Consider the following 23,134-nt stretch of genomic DNA (forward strand, 5'->3'; position numbering starts at 1 on the left):
TTTCTGCTTCTGGGCCTCGGCACTGCTGCTGCCTCACTTTAGGTGTCCAGACACCTGCCTCATGTGTAAACCCCAGAAGGATCCTCAAAACAGAAGATTGGCAGTGGAAAGCCTGTCTTGCCTGTGGGGCCCAATCCTGTAGAAGTGCGCTGAGCACAGCTTTTGGATCAGGGCTCAGACAAAACCCAGAGGAGGTGCTGGGAGAGGTTCCTTTATGACTTTGAGCCCAGTGGTTAGGGCACTCGCCCGGCATATGGGAGACTTGGGTTCTACTCTCCGCTCTGCCTGATGGGGATGAAGGGTTTTGAAGACAGGTCTCCCACTGCTCAGGTGACTGCCCTAACCACGGGGGTCTGGGATATTCTGATGTGGGGCTCCCGCAAGCTCTTCTGATCAAGCTGCTCCACTCTGGCTAAATAATTAAATAGTCCCTTAGCGAGAGAGTGACAACAATGCTGTAACCTGGGGGTCAGGGCACTGGGAGTAGAAGATACAGGTGCAGGACCCTGCTCCAATGGCTATTTAATTATCGTCCCTGTCCTGCAGGAGGGAGCATTTCCTTGCAAACCAATGGCTTCAACCTTTAACCTTTCTTTGGGTAGATGCTGCCTCTGGAGCACTCCCAGCGCCCAACACCAGGGGGAGCAGCAGAGTACAATCAGGCACAGGGTCCCCATCTGATCAGTGCCTAGAACTGTCACTGGGGTAGGTCACTTGTGGGAGGGCAGGGAGCAGAACACCCTCTCCTGCTGGGACGATCTCAGAGAAACAGAATGTTCGTGTTGTGTGAAATTTAGACTTTTCACAGTTACTACCTTTTCCGGATCAGACTGAAATGTCAGGATATTGAAAATGTTCCCAGAACTAACTATTCTAAAGTGTTTTCCTGCAGAAATGTGGAAACAGAAAATGTGGATGGACATTTTAGACTGAAATTGAAATGATTCAACTGTTTGAAATTACATTTTGATTCTCCTCATCAGAATCTAGAGTAATGGCGTAAAAAGCAACATTTCCAGGGAAACCCTGGTTTTGCTGAAGCCACACTTTCAGGTGAGAGAGATTTCAGTGTAAAAAATGTCAACTAGCTGTAATTATGGAGTGCTTTAGTTGCAGAGGAATTGAGATCTCTAATAGAGATTGTTTAAATTGTTCATGTTTTAAAGAAAGCTATTTGGATTATTCAGTAAGTAAATATAATTTCCTCCATTCTCCTTTCTCCTGTTTAGTTTCCATTAAGCCAGAACAGAAATTACTTTGCACAGAGGAAACAATAAATAGCCTCTCACAGGGGGAGCATGTTACTTGCTGTTACTCTCCAATTACTCACAGAGATCTGAGCATTTTTAACATCCCTGTGCAGATTTATTGGTAAGTAACAATGGTGCCTACCAGCAGTTCCTGGATTTTCCTTCTCCCCACTCTGGTTAAACACCATATTCTCATCTCCCTCTTTCTTCAAACTCCCCAAACAGCTCCAAATTTGATCCTAAGATGACAAAAGTTGCTCAGTGTTTTGGGGATTTTACATCAGGAACAAAATGTATCAAGATACTATGGGCCTAGACAGTCACAGGAACAACCCTGCAATCCACAAAGCTGAGTCCTTATACAATATCCCTCAGGTCAGTATCTCCCAGTGACTGGCTTAGGCAGCTCCCTGCCTCGTATGCTGGCTTTTGTGTCACCCATTCTAAGACACTTACATCTCCCCATAACTCAGACTTTGTGGCTCACAGTGTCATTCCAGTGATTTCCCAGGCAGCTACAATGTAGACGCAGTGACATTCAGCATTGCAATACTACTCCCAGGGATATTCTTCGCTACTGTGCACACGCAGAATTTATGTCCAGCCACAGAATTCTTTTCTTCTGCAGAAAATACATTCTGCCCGAGAAGTGCTGCAGTTTCACCTTTCACCAACCAGAGGCCACCCTGGCACCAGTACAGCTGAATCTATTTGTGGGGGGAAATTACCAGAATCTTTTTTTTTTTTTTTTTGGTCTGTTACAGAGATAGTTGCTGACAGGTATTTTGAAAAAAAAAATGACCAAAATAATTGAAACTGGCATGATTATATTGTGTTATTTTGACATATAAAATATACAGAATTTTAAAATATTGTGTGCAGAATTCCGCCAGGAGTACAATATCTAGGTCCCGTCATGGATCTCGCTCTGTGTCTCCAATTCAAAAGGAGAGAACAAAGTAACCCAGCATGTAGCAGCTTCATGAGGCCAGGAGCCCTGCCTGCTTTTCCTGATCCCACATGGCCCCCAGGACTCCCCAGGGAAGGGTGAGCTAGTGAGAGGCACTGTGGTTAAGTTGGTTGTTTTGTGCTACGCGATATGAACGCTCTTGTACTTTATGTACGTTAAGTGAAAGAGCAATAATGTGTTGGACTTGTGCAAAGAGTATCTTTGCATGTGAAATGCTTCACAACTACTGTGTGCTTCCAGAGAGAGTTCAGCTGAAAACCAGCAGGCTCTCACCTTGATGTGGCAATCTGGAAGGTCAGCTGTGCACCAAGGGCTAAGGTAGCGGGTTCCAGGTCTCTGGATAGGGAGCTATTCCTCTTCCGGTCCCAGAAGCTTGAATTATCTGGGGATCCTGGGGGTCAGATACGAGGCTTTCCCTTACAGCAGTCCGGTGGCACCTAACAATTTTTGGGACACATGCAGCAGTAAACAGAAACCTTCTCACTGCCTAGCATTCAAACACCCTTAACTCTGACCATGTGAGTTCTGGTGAATATTTCTACATGTCTGAAATATTAAATTCAGAGACATGAATGGAGAGGTCTCCCCCTCAGGGTTGTCACATCCCTTCCCCTTTGGCTGTGAGGGGCTCTTTCCTAGATGCTTCTCCTGGTTTCTGTATTAGGGAGAGGCTCTCCCTCCAGTGCTGCCACCTCCTGCTCCCTTTGCCTTGGGGTGGGAAGGAGTCTTCCTGGGCTGGGGAGAGACTACCTCCCATTCTACGTCTTCCACCATTCTTTGTGGCTAGGATAGAGCAGCTGGTGACTTTAACCGCCAACCTGCGGTGTCCCGCCCCTCCCTCACCCGAGCCCCTGCCTGCTCGTCACATCCCTCCTCACAACCCCATCCCCCACCCGTTGCCACATCCTTCCTCTCCCCTCTTTCCCTTTGAGACCCCTCCCCCACACGCTGCATCCCTTCTCAACCCCCACCCTCACGGGGGCAGGAGAGGAGGGATGCAGCGAGTCATGGCAGCTGAGCAGGGAAGGGGCAGAGCCTGGAGTGAAGCAGGGGTGGGGCCTGGGGGTGGAATGTGGGTTCAAGAGATGGGACAGGGAACTAGCCTCCCCCTGGGGAAGCTTCACCCATCACCCATGTTAAGGCTGTTTTAGTGCTTGAGAGGATCACACTTGATACCTGGTGAGTGAAATCTAAACACAGAACTCACAACCCGTGTGGGGTTTGTGCCCTGCTTTGTAACTGCCCTGAGGTTGGTACTCACATTCCTCAGCTACTCTAGACCAGGGATGTTCAAAGTTTGGGCCATGGATGGTCAGGGAAAGCTGCTGGAAAGATGCTTCCTTTAACTGAGTGTCCACAGGCATCGCCGTTCGCAGCACCCAGTGGCCGCGGTTCGTCATTCCCCTTCTCCTGACCAGCCGCGACCCAGACTTTGAAAACCCCTGCTCTAAACAACATGACGGGAGAACTGAACCTGGGTCTCCCACATGCCAGCTGAGTGCTCTAACCATGGGGGTAAACGTCACAAGCCGGGTGACATCACCAAAACCACATTCTCCTTCCCCCCATCCCTCACATTTTGTGTGGAGTGAGGCAGGTGCCTACTTCATTCCAGCAGGAAACGCCTTCGGAGCCTGAGTCACCTGACGTCAGGTGCTGGGTTCCTGTCGGTGGGTTGCTAAGTAGAGACAGACGCCCCTCTGCTGCCCAGATTTAGATACCTATCTGTGAGAGGGGGCGGGCTTAGGACACCCCTCCCCCCTTGTCACCTTTCCCATTGACTAGCTTAGATGGCTCCGCCCCCCCGCGAGCTGGCTTTTGTGAATCTCACTGTAAGGTGCCTCTGATCAGGGATTTCCCTACACCCCCCCTGAATTTTCCCAACACCCCTCCCCCCAAGTTTTGTGAACTAGTTACATGCAATGTTGCCAATCTAGTGATTGTTTGGACATTTGAATTGAAACATTAATAAACACTTTAAAAGCATATAAAGTGTATGATAAAATACATGTATCTGAAAAAGTGTAATAGATTTGAAAAATATGAACATAGACTAGCTTCCTTATACAAGTGCTTAGACCTGCTGTGGGACAGTGTTTCTGTGGAAGAGACGGCCCAGCCTGCACTAGCAGCGAGGTTCCCCCCTGAGAGCTCAGCTGAAATCACTGAGAGCTGGGTGGAACCTCAAAAGACCAACTCGCAGAGGTCACGGTGGCAGCAGAAGGTGACAGCACAGGGCCATTGGCAACAGATCGGTGGAGTGAACGGTGGCACAATGAACAACAGTGGCCAGAGCAAACAGTGAGCAGCTGGAGGAACGAGCAAGGTACCTTCCTGCCCCCGACCTGGGAGTAGGGTGACCAGATCACCAAAGACAAATATCGGGACGCGGGGAGGAAGGGGGGGGGTGTGTGTGACGTGGCGGGGGGCGGGGCCAAAAAAAAAAAAACTTCCTCCGCAAGTGCTGGAGGGAGGCCCGGGAGACTCAGGGGAAGCGCGGGGCCGGGGTGAGTAACAGTCCGGCCTGGCCGTAGGGCGAGGAGGGGGGCGGCCCGCGGGGCCAGGCGGTGGCTGTTCTCCCCCGCGGGCAGCGGGACTCGGGAGCAGCCGCTGCTGCAGCTCCCACTGCCGCGGGGGAGGAAGTGGCCATGGCGCTTGGCGGCTGCGGCTCTGGCGCCCCCGAACACCCCGAGCCGGGGCCTGCTGCGGGGACCCAGCAGCGCGCACGCTGCGCCCAGCCCCTGGCCAGTGTCTGGGCTGCTGCCCAGCTGGTGCTATCCCGCGGCGGCCCCGGAGTGGGGGCAGCAGGCCCCAGCCCCCCCGTCCCGCAGGGGAACGAACGGGGCTGGGCTGCCGATGCCTCCGCCCCGGGATAGCACCAGCTGGGCAGCCCAGACGTGCCTAGCCAGGGGCTGGGCCCAGCGTGCGCGCTGCTGCAGGCCCCGGCTCGGGGGGTTCGGGGGCGCCAGAGCCGCCGAGGGCCATGGCCGCTTCCTCCCCCGTCGCCTGGCCCCGCGGGTCGCCCCCCTCCTCTCCCAACCACCCGAGTCCTGCCTGCACTGGGCCAGGCCGGACTGTTACTCACCCCGGCCCCGCGCTGCCTCTGAGTCTCCCGGGCCTCCCTCCAGCACTTGCGGAGGGAGGGGGAATGGTGAGCCCGGGGAAGAGGCGGGGATTCGGGGAGGGAGCCAATCGGGGGAGGAGGGGGCGGAGTCGGGGCAGGGGGGGGGGGCGCGAGCACTTCCGGGGAAGAGGCTCGGGGCATTTCCTTGTTTGTCTGGTTGTCCCGACCGCACGTCGGTCGGGACGCGGGACAAACAAGGAAATATCGGGACGGTCCCGATAAAATCGGGACGTCTGGTCACCCTACCTGGGAGGTGAACTCATGTGAAAGCACCTCTGAACGCTGAGTCTCTGCTGACCAAGGACAACACTGGTGAGTGTTAATGAGGCTGTTAAGAATGCTGGAGACACAACACAGTTCATGCGAACAAACATGGCTGTGGCATCCTACTTTCTATTTAAGCAAGAGATACCACATGCTACAAACTGGAGGCCAATGTTAAGTGCATTGTCACTCGTTCATCCTGAAGTTGAACACTGGTTCCGAACAAGACCAGCAAATGCTCACTATTCATTGAAAAAGTACTGGAAGAAGCAAAGACTTCAGTCCAGAAGTTGACTAATGAAGGCATTTATATTGAATCCTTAAGTGAAGGAGACAAGAAGTGTTTGTTAAGACAACTGAAAAAATACACAGACTTGATTCTTAAAAATCTACAATGGTGACTTCTAGATGCTACTTAACCTCTACATAGCTTTTACAGATGCCTGACCTATAAAACACCAACAGTTGAGTGGAGTGAGGCACTACCAGCAACGGGGCTGTCATGTGCTCAGGACAGAATAGAGAATTTGAACACAGAGTAGAATATCATATAACAAATGAATGAAGATTTGACTTCAACGTCTTTTTTTATCATCTCTAGTGGCTCAACGTGACCTTTGTGCTATGTTTCCTGGGATGAAAGAAGTAGGAATTCATCTCTTGCTACTCCCAGTCACAACAGCTGCAGTTGAACGTTCTTTTTCATCATTGAATAGAATATTTTGTGTATTGAAAGAAGTCACCTTCTGCCTGATCATGTGACTGAACTAATGAGCATATCAACGGAAGGAACGGAAGTACTGGACACATGAGAAGCCACCAAAGCTGAACTCGTTGCATTCAAGAAGTTCATTAACAGAGTTGTGCAAAACTATAACAAGAAACCAAGAAGGATGTAGACGTAGTGCTTCATAGAAGGCTTGAGTAGCCAACTTTAATCTGGGTGATGATTTTAAAACGTGAGTTAAATTTAATAAAATGGTCATGAAACATTTTTCAGTTTTTACTATGGTGCCATGGAGCCCACCTTCACCCTCACGGTCTCACCCCTCATCGGCCCTGAAACCCCTCTCTTCCTCCCGCCCATAAATTCGAACACCCCCCCAATTTCAATTCCTGGGGAAAACACTGCCTGTGATGCCCATGCACTGTGTAGGGAGTCCAGGGCCCAACTCAGCTTCGCAGAGTTGCGGACTGTGATTTTCTAGTTGCCCACAAATTAGGCCCTGCCATGACGCTCAGCATTGCAACACCAAGTCCCTTCATGGCTTGCCCCCTGTGTAACCAGTCACCTCTCCGCAGAGCACAGCTGAGCAATTCCTAATTGACATGGGTTTGTACAGGACAGAGACAGAGCGCAGGCTGGAGAGTGACACATCCCAGTAAAACCCAAACTCTCCTCCTAGAGGCGCGATGTTCCCTGCGGGGGTTGGGAGGACACAACCAAGTAAGAAAGCAAATCCCATGATGCTGCCCCCAGCAGCTGCAGCTGGGACATTAAAGTGGAACAAACTCGAAGAATTGTTTGTAATGTTTTATTTACAGAATTAGGGTTACCAACTTTCTCATGAACAACCTTGTCCCAACCCGACAGAGCCGAGAAGGAGCCTTAATAACCACAGCATGGAAAGGAGATGCCCAGCTACCAAGAAAAGTTTTCTTAATGGCACAACAACAGTACAGTCGTCCAGGAATGAATATAGGGAATTCATGAGTTACAGTCTCACGTTAAATCTCTCTGTCCCTCTCACATTCCTTTTCCATCTCCCTTTTCTTTTATATCGTCCTTTTCTACTCATCATTTTTCTAGCCCACATTTCCCACCACTGTTTATTTTCCAGTGTCTCTCCCACTCTCCTCTCCTCCCTGTTACACCTCTTCCCCCATGGCTGCTCCCTTCCCCCCCCCGTGATTTTATGCCTTTGAAAAATCTTGCTGCCCCCGGGCTTGTTCCCCTGTCAGGGATATTTTCCTGTCACTCTTCTCATTTCTGTTTTCCACCATTCTCCTGGACTCTCCCTTTATTCTTGGTTTATTTTCAGTCACATTTTTCTTCTTGCTTCTTCTAATTCCCTCTGGTTAACCCCCCCTGTCCCTGCCTCCCCCAGTGCTGCCAACCTCAGGAGTTTAAAAAAAATCATGAGACTGACCCAATGATTTTTTTTTAAGGTTATATAATGGGTTTTTTTGGTCAATCTGCACCCATCTCCCCCTCCCACCTGTGTGTGACAATTACAGGGTTACCAGTTGTTCTGTAATTACAGGGGAAGGTGACTTAGGGCCCCGGAGCAGGAGCTCTGGCTGGGAGACCCCAGTGAGATCTAATCCCACAGATCTGTACAAAATGCTCCCAGCTGCTGCTTCTCCCCAACCCCCCCAAACCCTGATTGATTCATTCTGTGTCCCTGCCACCCCCACATCTGCCTGTCCCCAGCCCAGCTGTTAGTTCAGCCCCCTGCCCAGCCCCCATCTCTGCCCCTCAGGGCCCCTCTGCTCCTCCTGCAGCCCCAGGGGTTCTTCCTCCTCCCCCTCCCATCCCTGGGGCTGCAGGGAAGGGGAGCGGCTTCCATAGGTCATAGAGATGAGGAGCCAGGGGCTGGGTAGACAGGAGTCCTCCAAGGTCATAGAGACTGGGGTGTGTGAGGCTAGAAAGGCTGATTTCCAGTTCGCCAGTGGAATATCCCCACCCCCGCATCCTCTCAGGGACACAGTCTGAGCTGGGATCCCAGCCACACCCAGAGCCAGGGTCGGATTCTCCCCCCAGGGACGGAGCCTGGCGGGAAAGTGAAGATCGGGGCCTCGTCACCAGCGTCGATAAATATCACCTGCCCCTGGTCACAGTCCAGACAAACCCGGATCCTGCTGGGGATCCGGCGCCGGGGAAGGGGGTTTTCAGGGGAGGTGAGAGCCCAGAACTGATCCCCCAACCACCCAACAGCCCAGATCCCCCCCTCAGGGCTACAGCTGATCCATCCCTTCCTCCTCACAGACTCTCTGGCCACCCCCACAGCCCAGCCTCCCCCACCCTGCACCTCCACCTCCCAGCAATGTCTCCCCGAGGTGAATCCCTCACAGCCCAGCACACAGGGCTTAGTGTCAAATCTCTCAGGGGTGTTGGGCAGATGCTGCCGTGTGTCTCCCCGTGTCACACTTTTCCAGTCCTCAGATAGAACGAGGTGGGGATGAGCTGTGTCTGGATCCAGAGTCACATTCACTGGGGAGAGAGAGAATCAGAACATTAGGGGCAGAGCTCGGCCCTGGGGAGGCTGGGGCCATTTCTCACACTCCCCGGCAGCCCTGTTCTGGCTGGGACAGGCCTGGATCCCAGGGAGCTGCCTCTGTCCTGGGCACCTGAGACTGAGCAGAGATGTCACTGCAGCTCCTCAGTCTGTGTAATGGGACTCACTTCATTAGTTTTTCATTTGCTTGCTGAGACTTCAGCTCCCTGCTCCCTCTGCTGGGGCTGCTCCATTCCCAGCATCAGAGACACAGCCAGGAATGATTTAGTGAGGAGGAAACAGAGGAGGCAGGTACCAGCTTTGAACCCCAGAGGGAAGCTCCCTCCCCTAAATGCAGCCTCCACTCCCCGGCCAGAGTAGGATGAGCCAATTAAGAAAAGAGAGTAGGAAATGGCATTGGGTGGGGTAGCCCCATCCCCAGTCTAGAGAGAAGGGAGGAGTTAACAGCCTCACAGGGAGACCGTCTCCCCAACAGAGAAAGCAGTGAGCAGCTCCAGCGGGAGAGCCCAGCCTGGCCCAGAGGAAAGGCAGGATGTTGGAGAAACGTGATGGGGGAGACCCTCTGAACCAGGGTAAAGCAGAGGGATGTGTCAGCCTCAGGGCAGAGAGCTCTGTTCACAGGCTGCTCAGGGAGAGTTTTTCTGTTCAGCAGCATGGGCATGAACTCAGCACTAAGGTTTGTGTCAGGAGTGTTTGTCTGTAGGGTGACCAGATGTTCCGATAAAATCGGGACTGTCCCGATATTTAGTTGTTTGTCCCACGTCCCGATGGATGTATGGTTGGAATGCCATTGGTCCTGATATTTTGCACTCCGGCATTTTTTTTTTTTCTTCGGTGGCGCCCACTCTCCCCCACGTGTCCCTATATTTTGTTCTTGTCATCTGGTGACCCTAGTTCATGTGACTTCAGTGTGGGAGCTCCTCACTGTTCAGTGTGTTGTTTTGAGGGCTGTGTGTGTCATGGTCGGTGTCAGTTTTGCTGGTAACTTTAGGTACAATCTCATGAAGACATTTTGTGATAATTTAAAGACAATCTCCAGCTGCAATCTCACCGTCTCTGAATGTTCCTAGGAAGCCTCCTCTTTTCATCTCTAGTGCATACGGCAGAGTGTCTGGAGGGGGGAAGGAGAAAGGAGATGAGATTTCAGCCTTTCATATTTATAATAGTGTCCCCACTCTCAACTCCTAGAACTGTCTTTTAATTATGACAGAGAAACATTAAGATATTTAATATAAAAAGGTCTGAAACCGTCTCTTTCCTCTCTCATCCAGGCATCTCCCAGAAATGGAACCAACATCCTTACAGCCTCACAACCATCCCAGGATAGACAATCTGTCAGTGAGATTTACTTTCCCCTCATCAACCCCTCCAACCCTTCAAACTCCAGTTGTTTGTCTCATTCACTTACTGCCTTTTGTCATAACCTAGACCCAGAGCCTGCAAAGACTTTGACGTAAAAGTAACTTTACCCACTCGGGTCCCTTTGACACTAACGGGATATTGAGAGTTTCCTAAATCCTGGCTCTAATTGTGAGCTGTTGGGTCTGTTTACTCAGCGTCTCTACAGAGAGCAGCAGGACGGGGCCTTGTCCTCCACAGGCAGAAATAGAAATAATAGTAAAAGCATTTTATAAAATGTGGAAATTGAAGTGGGGAGAAGGTTGACACAATGGGACATATTCATCCCTATTACAATAGCCCCCATCTGTCTTGGCCAGCGTGCAGAGTTTCAGAGTCCCAACTTTACACTGCCCATGTCATTCTGTCCCTTGTCTACCCCCCCTTCCTCTTCCACCCGCCCTCACCACCCCTACCCCATTCCCAGCCCTCTCCGGAACCCGCCTTGTGCCTGCAGCTGCTGTGGAGGAGGCACAAGAGGCTCCTGTACTGGAGGGATCCCTGACCATGGGGGAGGAGTTTTCTCCTTCCCTGCAGCCCATTTGGCCCAGACTAGCTGCCGTATGGGACCAAAGCGCAGTGATGGGCTGGGTGTGGCTGTGAGAAATGTGCCCCATGGCTGGTGATGGGACAGTAGACGAGGCCAGTTCTGAGTTATAGAGAGTTCTTTGCCGCGTGTCTCACTGTTGGGTCTTGCCAAAATGCTCCGTATTCAACTGACCACCGTATCTAGGGTGAGGAAGGAATTTCCCCCCAAGTCAGATTGGCAGAGAGCCTGGGGGGTTTTCTGCCTTCTCTGCAGCGTGGGGCACGGGTGATTTGCAGATTTAAACTAGTGTCAAAGATGGATTCTCTGTAACTTGAAGTCTTTAACTCATGATTTGAGGACTCCAGTAACTCAGCCAGAGGTTAGGGGTAAATTGCAGGAGTGGGTGGGTGAGGTTCTGTGGCTTGCAATGTGCAGGAGGTCAGACTGGATGACCATGATGGTCCCTTTTGGCCTCAAAGTCTATGAGTCTGAGTCATTTCTTTCTTTAACAGTAATTGTAATGGCAAGGCATATTTTTGGTAGAAATAAAGGTTTGAATTAATCAACCTGAGTGACTTTGACCCCAAGTGCGTGACATTCTCACCCAACAATGAAATAGAAGCATCATCTAATTGTGAACCAACTGGCCAGAGCCACTCTCCTCCCTCAGTCTCAGCAGCTCATCCCAATTTCCGTTCCTAGATCCCTTCTAGGTACCTTTGAACTTCCCCAGAGTCTCCAATAGCACAATCGTTTTCTGAGAGAAACCACTGACTCGCTCTTCCAGTTCAGGAGAAATCTCCTCTGGCTGCTGGAACTTCCCCTTCTCACACCTGGAGAGAAACAATTTCACATGATTATATTTCACTGTGTGACTCGTTATAAGTTCTGGCTAGTGAGTCGCTGCTCTAATGGGCCTGGAGTTAGAATTCCACTTCCCCCAGCCTCAGAGCAGGTGCGACACAGCCCATGGCCATACAACCTTCCCTTCAAAGGACTCATTAATATTCTTCAACTCTGGTCTGGAGAGATCAGCTCTGGGGACAAAAAGGGAATTGAGTCTCTGTGGCCAATTCACTCCTTGGCCTCCATGCTCTGAGGGACAGGTGGTTCCCAGGTGAAGTGCTGTAGAAAACTGCCCTCTAGGAACTAGACTGAGACACCAACTCCCCCCTCCACAGCTCATTCCACACAGGTCTCCAAACAGCCCTCAGGTGGGAAAGACTCTTCGTTGCTGCTGCCCTGGGCTGAATAGTGACCAGTGCCCCAGCTGTGACAGGCCCATATTCCATCCCCACAATCCCGAGGCAGCCAGTCCCCCAGGGATCTGACATCTGTAGGAAATACTTGGTCAGTCTTTCCCACTGAATGGAGAATTCCAGCATCTCCTATACAAGGGTGAGACCCTCAGGATGAAGTTGATCAGAGAGATTCGTATCCAACATGTGACCTTCCCCACACATTTTGCTGTAGAGCCCTGGGGAGATGCAGTGCTAACATCACCACCAAGCTCTTTCCTAGCATTGTGAAGTGTGAGGGGGAGTGAGAGAGAGCCACGTACCTGCGCAAGGTGCTTCTAATATCCTAGAAGAGAGAGAGACAAAAGAATTTCAGTCCCGTCTGACACACACACAGGGGATCCTAGGAAAGGGATATTGCAAATATGGGGAAGAGAGGCCTTGCCCTGGCCCAGGGTCATGTATTCCCTGAGATAATGGGGCTTTTCCATCTCTCATACCTCTGTGTCTGTGACTCTGCAAAGAATAATAGTTATTCACATGTCAGCAATACACACTCTGAGTTACACCATGGCCTCTGACTGCTGGACTCCAGTGCTTATGATTCAGGAGTCCTCCTTCCCTGTGTGGGGATCTGGCATGTTTCTAATGGCAGCTGCTGGTTTCCAATTGTCCCTGGGGGTGCTCAATCCTACGCCCCACCCCCACCACACCCCTTCCTCCATGCCACACCCCAGCCCAACTCTTCCTGCTCCCACTCCATCTCAACCCCCACCCTGCCTCTTCCCTGCCTCCCCTTGTGAGCACACTCCCTCCCCGCTCCTCCCGCTCCCTCCCAGCATCCCGGAACAGCTGATCGCAGCAGGTGGGAGGCGCTGGAGTGAGGGGAAGGAGTTGATTGGCAGGACTGCTGGCAGGCGGCACTGAGCACGGGAGCTGGCTGCCCTGAAGCACCAACCTATGTTTCTCATTCAGTCTCACCTGCAAAAATTCACTTGTTGGCTTCTGACACTTCCCCTCCATCTCACTGATCAGCTCACTGAGACGGAAAATCTGCTCGGAGAGTTGACTGACATTTTCATTCTGGATCCTCACAATCTCCTCGTCCAGCTTCTCCAGCTGCGCCAGCAGGAGTTGCTCTTGTTCCTCCAGGAACTGCCGCAGTTGCTGAAATTCAGACACAATCTTCTGCCTCTCGGTTTGTGTTTGTTTCTTTATGAAAATAAGGAAAAGGGCTGGTCAGGGACATGGATGGAGCCTGGGGTCCTTTCACGGAGAGCTGAGTGTGCAGGAGGGAGAATGACTTTAAAAATCCTAGGCAGGGGATTCTCTCATACCTTCCCCTTTGGCCCCTGTATCCCTCTGAAAAGGATGTTTTCATGTCTGTCATGGTCAGCATATTCTGTTATTTATGGTCTCTGGGCATTCAGACCCAGAGCAGCAGGAGGCAGGACTAAGAACTACACTGACAGAGACGCCAGGGGAGTTAAAAGAAACAAACATTTGAAAAATGCACAAAATGACCAGACACAGTGGACAGCACTTCATGGGGACATTCAGTTCACTTGGGGAGGATTTCTGGGAAAGCGACAAGGGCTAGACATTAACTCATCAACTGAAATGGAAGCTTAGGGCTTGTCTACACATGAATCTAACCCAACAATCCATGACCATGGAGAATCACACATAAGCCCATGTTCACCAAGACCACACAGGAGTCTGCCTCCAAACAGACCTCCCACTGCCAGTCCCTTCTGGTTCATAACAACAGGCACCTACCAGATACTCCCGGCTATTCCCCTCTCCAGTCGCTTTCAATCCCAGCAGCTTTTCTCTCTCTTCCCTCAGAGTCTTCAAATGGGCCTGGATTCTTTCCTGGAGAAACAGAAATGATTTGGGAGGTTTCATCTGGATAGTTGAGAGGTGCTTGGAAGTGGGCACTTTTGCACCCGAAACCCAAGGTGACTGTGATTCTAATCGCTTTGTGACATCAGGGCCACCAAGGAGATGAAACCTCATTAATGGAGACTGGGGATGTGTCACATTCTGATTTGTTACCAGTTGCGGTCCAGCCTTTTTAGTAATTAGAGAGAGATCTCAATTATAACCAAGCGTTACTAGTATTTGTGAATTGATTAGTGGTACAGAGCATAACAGGGCACTGGAAGTCACATGGAGGGGTGAATCAATAAACCTGCTTTGTAGAAGGTTTAACAAACAAAGTGATACAATTCTCTGAAGCCACCAGGATTTCAATACGGGCTGGGATTTCAGCCCTGAAGCCCTGGGGACTGCACTGGTTGGGCAGAGCTGGTCTAAGCACCAGGGCAAACCCGATGAGACGTCCGGAGGCCATTTGTCTGGATTGAAGCTGCGCAGTCCCAGTTTTGTGGAGCACTATCCCTGCCCGGTAGGGACTCGGCACTGGATGTGGCTTTGTCTGGTGCAAAAGAGAGAGGAGGAGACTGAGGATGCAGGAGGACACCCGTGAAAGTGGGGGCAGGGCTGGGGTGGCACCTTCATGCAGAATGATTCAGGTGGGTGGCACACTGAAAAAAGCGGTGGTTGGCTCATGCGGGGCAACTGATACTGGTGAGGACGGGCCCATGCAGGCAGGCGTGGGCATGTCCTATGTTCTGGGGATGCCTCGGTGACCACCCTAATTAGACATGATGCAGATTTGTATAAAGAATGGGTTGTGGTTTCCCCAGTGCTGTCCTAAACCCTTTCTGTGGCAATGCCCCCTGGGCAGATACCCACGGTCCCATTTCCTGGTAAAGATCCCAGAAGCAGTGCATTCTGGGAGATTTCAAAAGGCTGCCTGGTGGGACTAATGGAACCACTCTGGCTGGTCCTTGCCCACGTACACAACAGAACAGGTCAGACTGGCACTGGTCAGCTCCAGCCTGGGGTTAGTTTTGCTGCAATCCAGTGTAATCCCAGTGGTACTTGGCATGGACCTGAGGTGTCTGGAGCCCTTTTGTGTGTGGACTGAAGGTGCTCGGGGTCCCAGTGACCTCCTCTAGTGCAGGCCGGCAGCATCTGTGTTTAATCCCTTATGGAGCAGCACAGGAGTTCAGAATCCCAGTGAGAAACCTCCTCTCCCTGCTGGGCCTGGGACCTTTATCAAGGTTTCTCTCCCTCCTAACGGACAAACCTCATCACTGGGTGGGGCTGATGCTATGATGGCAGCATGGCAAAGTGCTTTGGGTCTTGGACTGAGATCTGGGTTCTAAGCTAAGCTCTGTCACTGACATGCTGGGTGACTGTGGGCAACTCACTGTCCTGCTTTATGCCTCAGTTTCCTTTCCCACCTTTTGTCTAGCTAGAGCAGTGGTCACCTACCAGTCGATTGCGAATGACTAGTCGATCCTGGAGACTCTCCCAGTTGATCGAGATCTCTGGCAGTGCAGCAGGGTTACCCGCTGCTGCTAAGACAGGCTCCCTGCCTGCCCCAGCCATGTGGCACTCCCAGAAGCAGCCAGTATGCCCCCGCACCCTGGGGTTCTCTGTGCATGGCTCCTTCCTTCAAGCACTGCCCCTGCACATCCCATTGGGCAGGAATGGGGAACTGTAGCCAATGGGAGCTGTGGGAGCGGTGCCTGCAGAGACGGGCAGCACCCTTGGAGTTGCAGTTAGCAAGGGATGTGAAGGGTAACAAGAAGGGTTTCTACAGGTATGTTAGCAACAAGAAGAATCATAGAATATCAGGGTTGGAAGGGACCTCAGGGGGTCATCTAGTCCAACCCCCTGCTCAAAGCAGGACCAGGAAGAAAGTCAGGGAAAATGTGGGACCCTTACTGAATGGGCAAGGCAACCTAGTGACAGATGATGTGGGAAAAGCTGAAGTACTCAATGCTTTTTTTGCCTCGGTCTTCACAGAGAAGGTCAGCTCCCAGACTGCTGCACTGGGCAGCACAGTATGGGGAGGAGGTGAGCAGCCCTGAGTGGTGAAAGAACAGGTTAAGGACTATTTAGAAAAGCAAGTCCATGGGCCCAGATCTAATGCATCCAACAGTGCTGAGGGAGTTGGCTGATGTGATTGCAGAGCCATTGGCCATTATCTTTGAAAACTCGTGGCAATTGCGGGAGGTCCCGGATGTTTGGAAAAAGGCAAATATAGGCCCCATATTTAAAAAAGGGCAGAAAGAGAACGCGGGGAACTACCGACTGGTCAGCCTCACCTCAGTCCCTGGAAAAATCATGGAGCAAGTCCTCAAGGAATCCATTCTGAAGCACTTAGAGGAGAGGCAGGTGATCAGGAACAGTCAACATGGATTCACCAAGGGCAACTCATGCCCGACCAACCTGATCGCCTTCTATGATGAGATAACTGGCTCTGTGGATATGGGGAAAGCAATGGATGTAATATATCTTGACTTTAGCAAAGCTTTTGATACTGTTTCCCATAATATTCTTGCCAGCAAGTTAAAGAAGTATGGCTTGGATGAGTGGACTATAAGGTGGATAGAAAGCTGGCTAGATTGTCAGGCTCAATGTGTGGTGATCAATGGCTCCATGTCTAGTTGGCAGCCAGTATCAAGTGGCGTGTCCCAGGGGTCGGTCCTGGGGCCGGTTTTGTTCAACATCTTTATTAATGATTTGGATGATGGGGTGGATTGCACCCTCAGCAAGTTCACAGATGACACTAAGCTGGGGGAAGAAGTAGATATGCTGAAGGGTAGGAATAGGGTCCAGAGTGACCTAGACAAATTGGAGGATTGGGCCAAAAGAAATCTGATGAGGTTCAACAAGGACACGTACAGAATCCTGCAGTTAGGACAGAAGAATCCCAGGCACCGCTATAGGCTGGGGACCGAATGGCTAGGCAGCAGTTCTGCAGAAAAGGACTTGGGGATTACAGTGGATGAGAAGCTGGATATGAGTCAGCAGTGAGCCCTTGCTGCCAAGAAGGTCAACGGCATATTGGGCTGTATTAGTAGGAGCATTGCCAGCAGATCAAGGGAAGTGATTATTCCCCTCTATTTCGCACTGCTGAGGCCACACCTGGAGCATTGCATTTAGTTTTGGTCCCCCCACTACAGAAGGGATGTGGACAAATAAGAGAGAGTCCAGCGGAGGGCAACAAAAATGATTAGGGGGCTGCGGCACATGACTTATGAGGAGAGGCTGAGGGAACTGGGCTTATTTAGTCTGCAGAAGAGAAGAGTGAGGGGGGGATTTGATAGCTGTTTTCAACTGCCAAAGAGGATGTAGCCCGGCTGTTCTCAGCGGCAGGGCCAGCTCCAGCTTTTTTGCTGCCCCAAGAGGTGAAGGGAAAAAAAATGATAAAGCCGCGATCGCGATTGGCAGCAGCTCTACCGCGCCACTTCATTCTTCGGCGGCTGGTCCTTCCCTCCGAGAGGGACTGAGGGACACGCTGCCAAATTGCCGCCGAAGACACGGACATGCCGCCCCTTTCCATTGGCCGTCCCAAGCACCTGCTTCCTGTGCTGGTGCCTGGAGCCGGCCCTGCTCAGTGGTGGCAGATGACAGAACAAGGAGTAGTGGGGGGAGGTCTAGGTTGGATATTAGGAAACACTATTTCACTAGGAGGGTGGTGAAGCACTGGAATGGGTTATCTAGGGAGGTGGTGGAATCTCCTTCCTTAGAGGTTTTTAAGGCCTGGCTTGACAAAGCCCTGGCTGGGATGATTTAGTTGGTGTTGGTCCTGCTTTGAGTAGGGGGATGGAATAGATGACCTTCTGAGGTCTCTTCCAACCCTAATCTTCTATGATTTTATGCCCCCCCCAGGGGCCAGAGGAGTGTGTTGGCCCCTTCTGGGAGTGGTGTAGTGCTGGGGCAGGCAGGGAGCCTGCCTTAGCCCCACTGCAACGCTTACCGGGAGCCACCCGAGGTAAGTCAGTGCTGCCCGTCTGCACCCTGCACCCCATACCCGCTCCTGCACCCAGCACCCCATACCCCTTCCTGCACCCAGCACCCCTTCCTGCACCCTTTACCCTCTGCCCCAGCCCTGACCCTCCTCCCAGAAAAAGCACCCCGTGCTATTTCCTGCACCCCAATAATCTGCCCCAGCCCAGAGCCCCCTCATGCACCCCAACCTCCTGCCCCAGGCTCAGCCCAGAGCCCCCTCCCACACTGCAAACCCCATGGCCCCAGCCCAGAGCCTGCACCCACACCCCAAACCCAGCCCCCTGCCCCAAACTGGTGAAGTCAGTGAGAGTGGGGGAGAGTGAGCAACAGAGAGAGGGGGGTATGGAGTGAGCGGGGCTTTGGGGGGAAGGGGCAGGGCCTCAGGGAAGGGGTGAGGTAGACCCTGCTTTAAAGACTTGATATTTTGTCTCTGTTTCCACACTGCCAGATCATTAATTTTGTTATAAAAACGAGTCCAGTGGCATCTTAAAGACTAAGATTGCAATTCCCCATTGTTTTTGTGAATACAGAACACCGCTACCCCTCTGAATTTTGTTATAGCATCCCCCTGTACAATGAAGACTTTATAGAGCTGAATGAGGAGTCATACCTGTCACAGTAACATTTAGTGAAATTAGCCTGTAACTAAAATCCAAAAGTTATTACCCATTAAATTTGAAAACAATTCCCTACCTTGTACTCCTGGGCAGCTTCCTGTATGGGAACCACCGTGTGAGCGCGGTGAGCCCGGGATCTGTCGCACACCACACAGATGGGGGTTTCATCCTCTTCACAGAACAGTTTCAGAGCCTCCAGGTGTTCCCCACACACCCCGTCCCCTCCTGCTCCCTTTGCTGCCTGTAAACTCAGCCACTTGGCGATTTCTACCATGTTTCCTAACTGCAGGTTGGGCCTGAGGTTTCCCGGTTGCACAGTTTCTCTGCACAGAGGGCAGGAGGTGGCTGTGTCGGTTCCCTCCCAGCACTGGCTGATGCAGGCGTGGCAGAAATTGTGCCCACACTCCAGAATGACAGGTTCTGTGAAATGCTCCATACAGATGGGACATGTTGCTTCCTCCTGGAGACTTTCCACGGGGTTCTCTGCAGCCATGGCTCCCTCTGGGCAGTGGAACAGGCTTTGTTTCAATTTCCTGAATTCACACTATGCCCCGCCTGCAGCAGCAAGGGGGTGTTTCCCTTCCTGAAAACGATTCATGCTGTTTGCTGAGCAGGAAGGACCCAACCAATTTCACCCCTGGAGGCTTTAGTGAAAAAAATGTACCACTAGGGCTCCGGTCCTGCAATCAGCCCCTGTGCTGGTGGGGAGGGTCACTGAGGCATCCCCCTGTGAGGATGAGCCTGCAGGAGCTGGAGCTGTGTGTCTAAGGCGTGATAGTCAGGCTGGGCAGAATTTTTTTTAATACTATATAATTTTGACAGATAATGTTTATTTTAAACAATTTTTATATTTATTGATTTAAAGTTTCACAGCTGCACAACAATCTGGGTTTTAAGCATTTCATTCCAATTAAAATTGTCACGGTTGTGGGAAATTATGGGGGGATCAGACAATATTTTGGTCAGACCAGAACTATTTAATGACACTAGACACTGAGATTTCAAAAACTTGAAGCTTTAGAACTGTTAAAATTTTCTGTGAGCAGGTAAATCTCCTCCCTCCCCCAGCAGCATCTCCAGGGCAATAAGGAGCGAGGCTGAAAGTCCATCTGATGGCAGCTCAGGGGCCTGTGGAACGTGCTGGGATCTCAGCCTGGGCCTGTGATAGGTTGGATCACAGAAACCCCCTTGGGAGCTGCCACCGGATGTGCAAAGACTACCCCTGCTTCTGTTTTCCCTGCCAGCTCAGGACTCCAGCACCCTGTCTTGCTGAGCCGGACACTCCCGTCTGCTCCAACACAGACCCAGGGTCTGAATCACTTGTCCCAAAGCTGCAAGTTTACCTGAAAACAGCTCATAGAAGTGTGCTTGCCCTTAGCACTCAGATGCCCAACTCCCAATGGGGTCTAAACCCAAATAAATAGGTTTTACCCTGTATAAAGCTCACGCAGGGTAAACTCATAAATTGTTCGCCCTCTATAACACTGATAGAGAGATAAGCACAGTTGTTTGCTCCCCCAGGTATTAATACATACTCTGAGTTAATGAATAAAAAGTGATTTTATTAAATACAGACAGTAGGATTTAAGTGGTTCCAAGTAGTAACAGACAGAACAAAGTAAGTCACCAAGCAAAATAAAATAAAATGTGCAAATCGATGTCTAATCAAACTGAATACAGATAATCTCACCCTCAGAGATGCTTCAGTAAGTTTTTTCTCAGGCTGGACACCTTCCAGGCCTGGGCACAATTCTTTCCCCTGGTACAGCTCTTGTTCCAGCTCAGGTGATAGCTAGGGGATTCTTCATGATGGCTCCTCTCCCCCTCTCTTCTCTTCCACCCCTTTATATATCTTTTGCATAAGGCGGGAACCCTTTGTCCCTCTGGGTTTCCACCCCCCCCCCCACTGGAAAAGCACCCACGTTAAAGATGGATTCCAGGTCAGATGACATGATCACATGTCACTGCAAGACTTCATTACCCACTTGCCAGCACACACATATTCAGGAAGACTAACAGGTAAACACAGCCATCTGCAGACGATGGTCCTGGTTAATGGGAGTCATCAAGATTCCAAACTACTATTAATGGCCCACACTTTGCATAATTACAATAGGCCCTCAGAGTTATTTCATATTTCTAGTTTTAGATACAAGAGTGGTACATTTATACAAATGGGATGATCACACTCAATAGATTATGAGCTTTGTAATGATACCTTACAAGAGACCTTTTGCATGAAGCATATTCCAGTTACATTATATTCACTTATCATATTTTTATAAAACTATTCCAGTTACATTATATTCACTTCTTATTATGTTTTTATAAAACCATATAGACTGCACAACGTCACAGGGCCCTAGTGGGGCAGGTGTCCCTGTAACACAACCACACCCAGCAAGCCCTGCACCCACTTTCTCCCTGTTTGTCAGTCCCAGCAGAGTGACCAGGGACTGCAGGGAGACCAAACTCCTATCCCCCAGGTGAGGGCGGGGTCCCAATGGCCGAGGGCAGCTGGAGTGAGAGGAGCATGGACTAGGGGCCTGCAGGGTGCATGGTGTGTGATAAACAGAGAGCTCTTGGGCCACTTGCCCATTGCGGCTGCAGGAGGGGATGTGGGGACAGACTGAGGAGGCCTGGGGCAGTCTGGGAAGCCGCCATCGGGGACGAGGAGAGGGAATTCAGCTGTGGTGGAGGAGCCGTACTGCGCAGATGCTGCTGCGGATGCAGCTAGTTATCCTGGTCTAGGGCTGCAGCAGTTTAACAATGTGGTTAATAGAGACGTTGCAGCTCAGCGGAGTGAAGTGCTGATCTTTTGCTGGTCTCCGCGCGGCTTGAGATTTGCAGCCATCGTTCAAACACCTTTCCCCTGCTGCTGTCTCAGGTACCTGGGTCTGCACTCAGCACTGCAGAGCGGAGCAGATTCAATGCTTTGGTACAGGGTTGCGGAAAGGAAAAAGACTGGAATGGTACATTCAGTACCTGTAATTTCTCTCCCCTGGCTGTCGGATGTACCATGTGCAGCTGGTTACTGAGAGACATTCAGTTAGACAGCAGGGGTGGCATTTTGGGGTTCTACCCCTTTCTCAATAAATTGTGACTGTAACTTTACCCACTTGGTCCCTTTGGCATCATTGGGACGCTGAGACCTTTCAGGATCGGGACACTGAATTGTAAGCTTTTCGGGTCTGCTCAGCTTCTGCTCAGAGCTCAGCACTATGGGGCCCTTGTCCTCCATAGACTGTAATGCGAAGAGACACACAGGCATTGGATAGATGGGGAAACTGAGGCAGGGAGAGGGCTGGTTCAATAGGCCCCCTATTCAGTGGCTGCAAGGACCAATGCACATCTTAGCAGCAGCTACGCACGTTCTGAGCTCCAGCCAGAGCCACATCCCTGGTTTAATGGTCCTAAGAGGCTTTGCCAGGGTGCAGAGTAAATGAGGTGCAGCTTCACCCTGGCCACACCCCTCTATCGCTTTCCGTCCCTTCCTCCTCCAGCCTGTCCATGCCCCAACCCCACTCCCTCCCGCCCCTCCCAGGAGCACTCCCTGTGCCTGCAGCTGCTGGGGAGGAGGCACAAACAGCCGTGCTAGCCGGCACAGGAGCCAGAGCACAATGATGGACTGAGTCCAAATGTCAAGAATGTCTTTTGATTTAGGGTCCAAATTTGGGTCCTGACCTAAGTGCTGAGGGGCTGGTTCTCCAAGGGGCTGGGCACCCACAGCACCCACTGACTCCGGCTGCAGCTGCGAATGCAGGTGGACCACGTGCCCTGAAGTCCTGTATTTCGAGGAGATAAACGAGACACCCACAATTAGGCCACTGCTGTAAATTTAGGCCTCACCGACTTGCCCATTAACAGCAGGACGTGGGCTAAGTCTCATTGTAAGTCGCTGTTTATACTTGGTCACTGCTCGGTCCAATGATTGTAAGCAGCAGAGATGCTGACCCCATGGGTGCTCCGGACCTCAACCCCTCATGGAAAAAATATAGGGGGAGCTCAACACCCACCAGGCACAGCTGTTCTGTGGGGCTGCCAATTCACTGTTTGGTGGCTAGGGGAGGTGCCTGGGGGAGGGCAGAGAGCAGCGAGCTGCAGATTGGCTGTGGTTTTGGGGAGGGGTTGGCACAGAGGCGGGAAGAGGCTGACAGAGGGCAAGGCCTTAGGGGAGGAGTCGGAGTGGGGTTGGGAAGAGGTGGAGCGAGGGCAGGGCCTCAGGGGAGTGGCATAGTGGGGGCGGGACCTGAGGGCAGAGTGGGGGTAGAGCCCTCCAGGGAAAAATAAAAGCCAGCGCCTATGGTAAGTATAGACCTAGCAGTGAAAGCCCCATATTATATCCCCAGTGTCTACAGGCAGCCAATCCCCCAGGGATGTAACAAGTTCACAATCTTTCCCCCGGGATGGGTAAATCCACTGTTTTGTTCACAGGGTGAGAACCTCAAGGTTAACTTGACCAAAGTGAAAGTAGCAGAAATGTGGCTCCTGTCCACACTGAGCTGAGGGGAGACGTGGCTTTCACCTGGTGTCCAACCGCTGCCCAGTCTCAAGAAGTGTGAGGGGGAGTGAGAAGGAGCCACGTGTCTGCTCGAGGTGCCTCTGATGTCCTAGAAGGGAAAAAGAGAGAA

The 23,134-nt window shown here is 51.4% G+C and overlaps 1 protein-coding gene across 1 annotated transcript; it reads right to left on the reverse strand.

Moving 5' to 3' along the window:
• Nucleotides 1-7,128: 7,128 nt before the first annotated feature.
• LOC101933782 (zinc finger protein RFP-like) lies at nucleotides 7,129-19,065 on the reverse strand. Its single transcript, XM_065564598.1, has 7 exons — nucleotides 18,580-19,065; nucleotides 13,792-13,887; nucleotides 12,994-13,224; nucleotides 12,336-12,358; nucleotides 11,492-11,607; nucleotides 9,899-9,958; nucleotides 7,129-8,822 (listed from the first exon to the last, which is right to left on the reverse strand). Exons 1-7 carry the CDS (start codon nucleotides 18,994-18,996, stop codon nucleotides 8,308-8,310), a joined length of 1,458 nt encoding a protein of 485 aa, XP_065420670.1. The 5' UTR covers nucleotides 18,997-19,065; the 3' UTR covers nucleotides 7,129-8,307.
• Between the last annotated feature and the right edge of the window lie 4,069 nt (nucleotides 19,066-23,134).

Source organism: Chrysemys picta, chromosome 12, assembly GCF_011386835.1.
Source record: "Chrysemys picta bellii isolate R12L10 chromosome 12, ASM1138683v2, whole genome shotgun sequence".
NCBI classification, from domain to species: domain Eukaryota; kingdom Metazoa; phylum Chordata; order Testudines; family Emydidae; genus Chrysemys; species Chrysemys picta.

Excerpts from the sequence above, each read along its gene's own strand:
- LOC101933782 (XM_065564598.1), bottom strand. The coding sequence starts at position 18,996 with ATGGCTGCAGAGAACCCCGTGGAAAGTCTCCAGGAGGAAGCAACATGT. Across the intron at positions 11,608-12,335 it reads ATTAGAAGCACCTTGCGCAG|GTGTGAGAAGGGGAAGTTCC; the intron begins GTACGTGGCTCT and ends GTTTCTCTCCAG. Across the intron at positions 8,823-9,898 it reads CCTAGGAACATTCAGAGACG|TGAATGTGACTCTGGATCCA; the intron begins GTGAGATTGCAG and ends CTCTCTCCCCAG.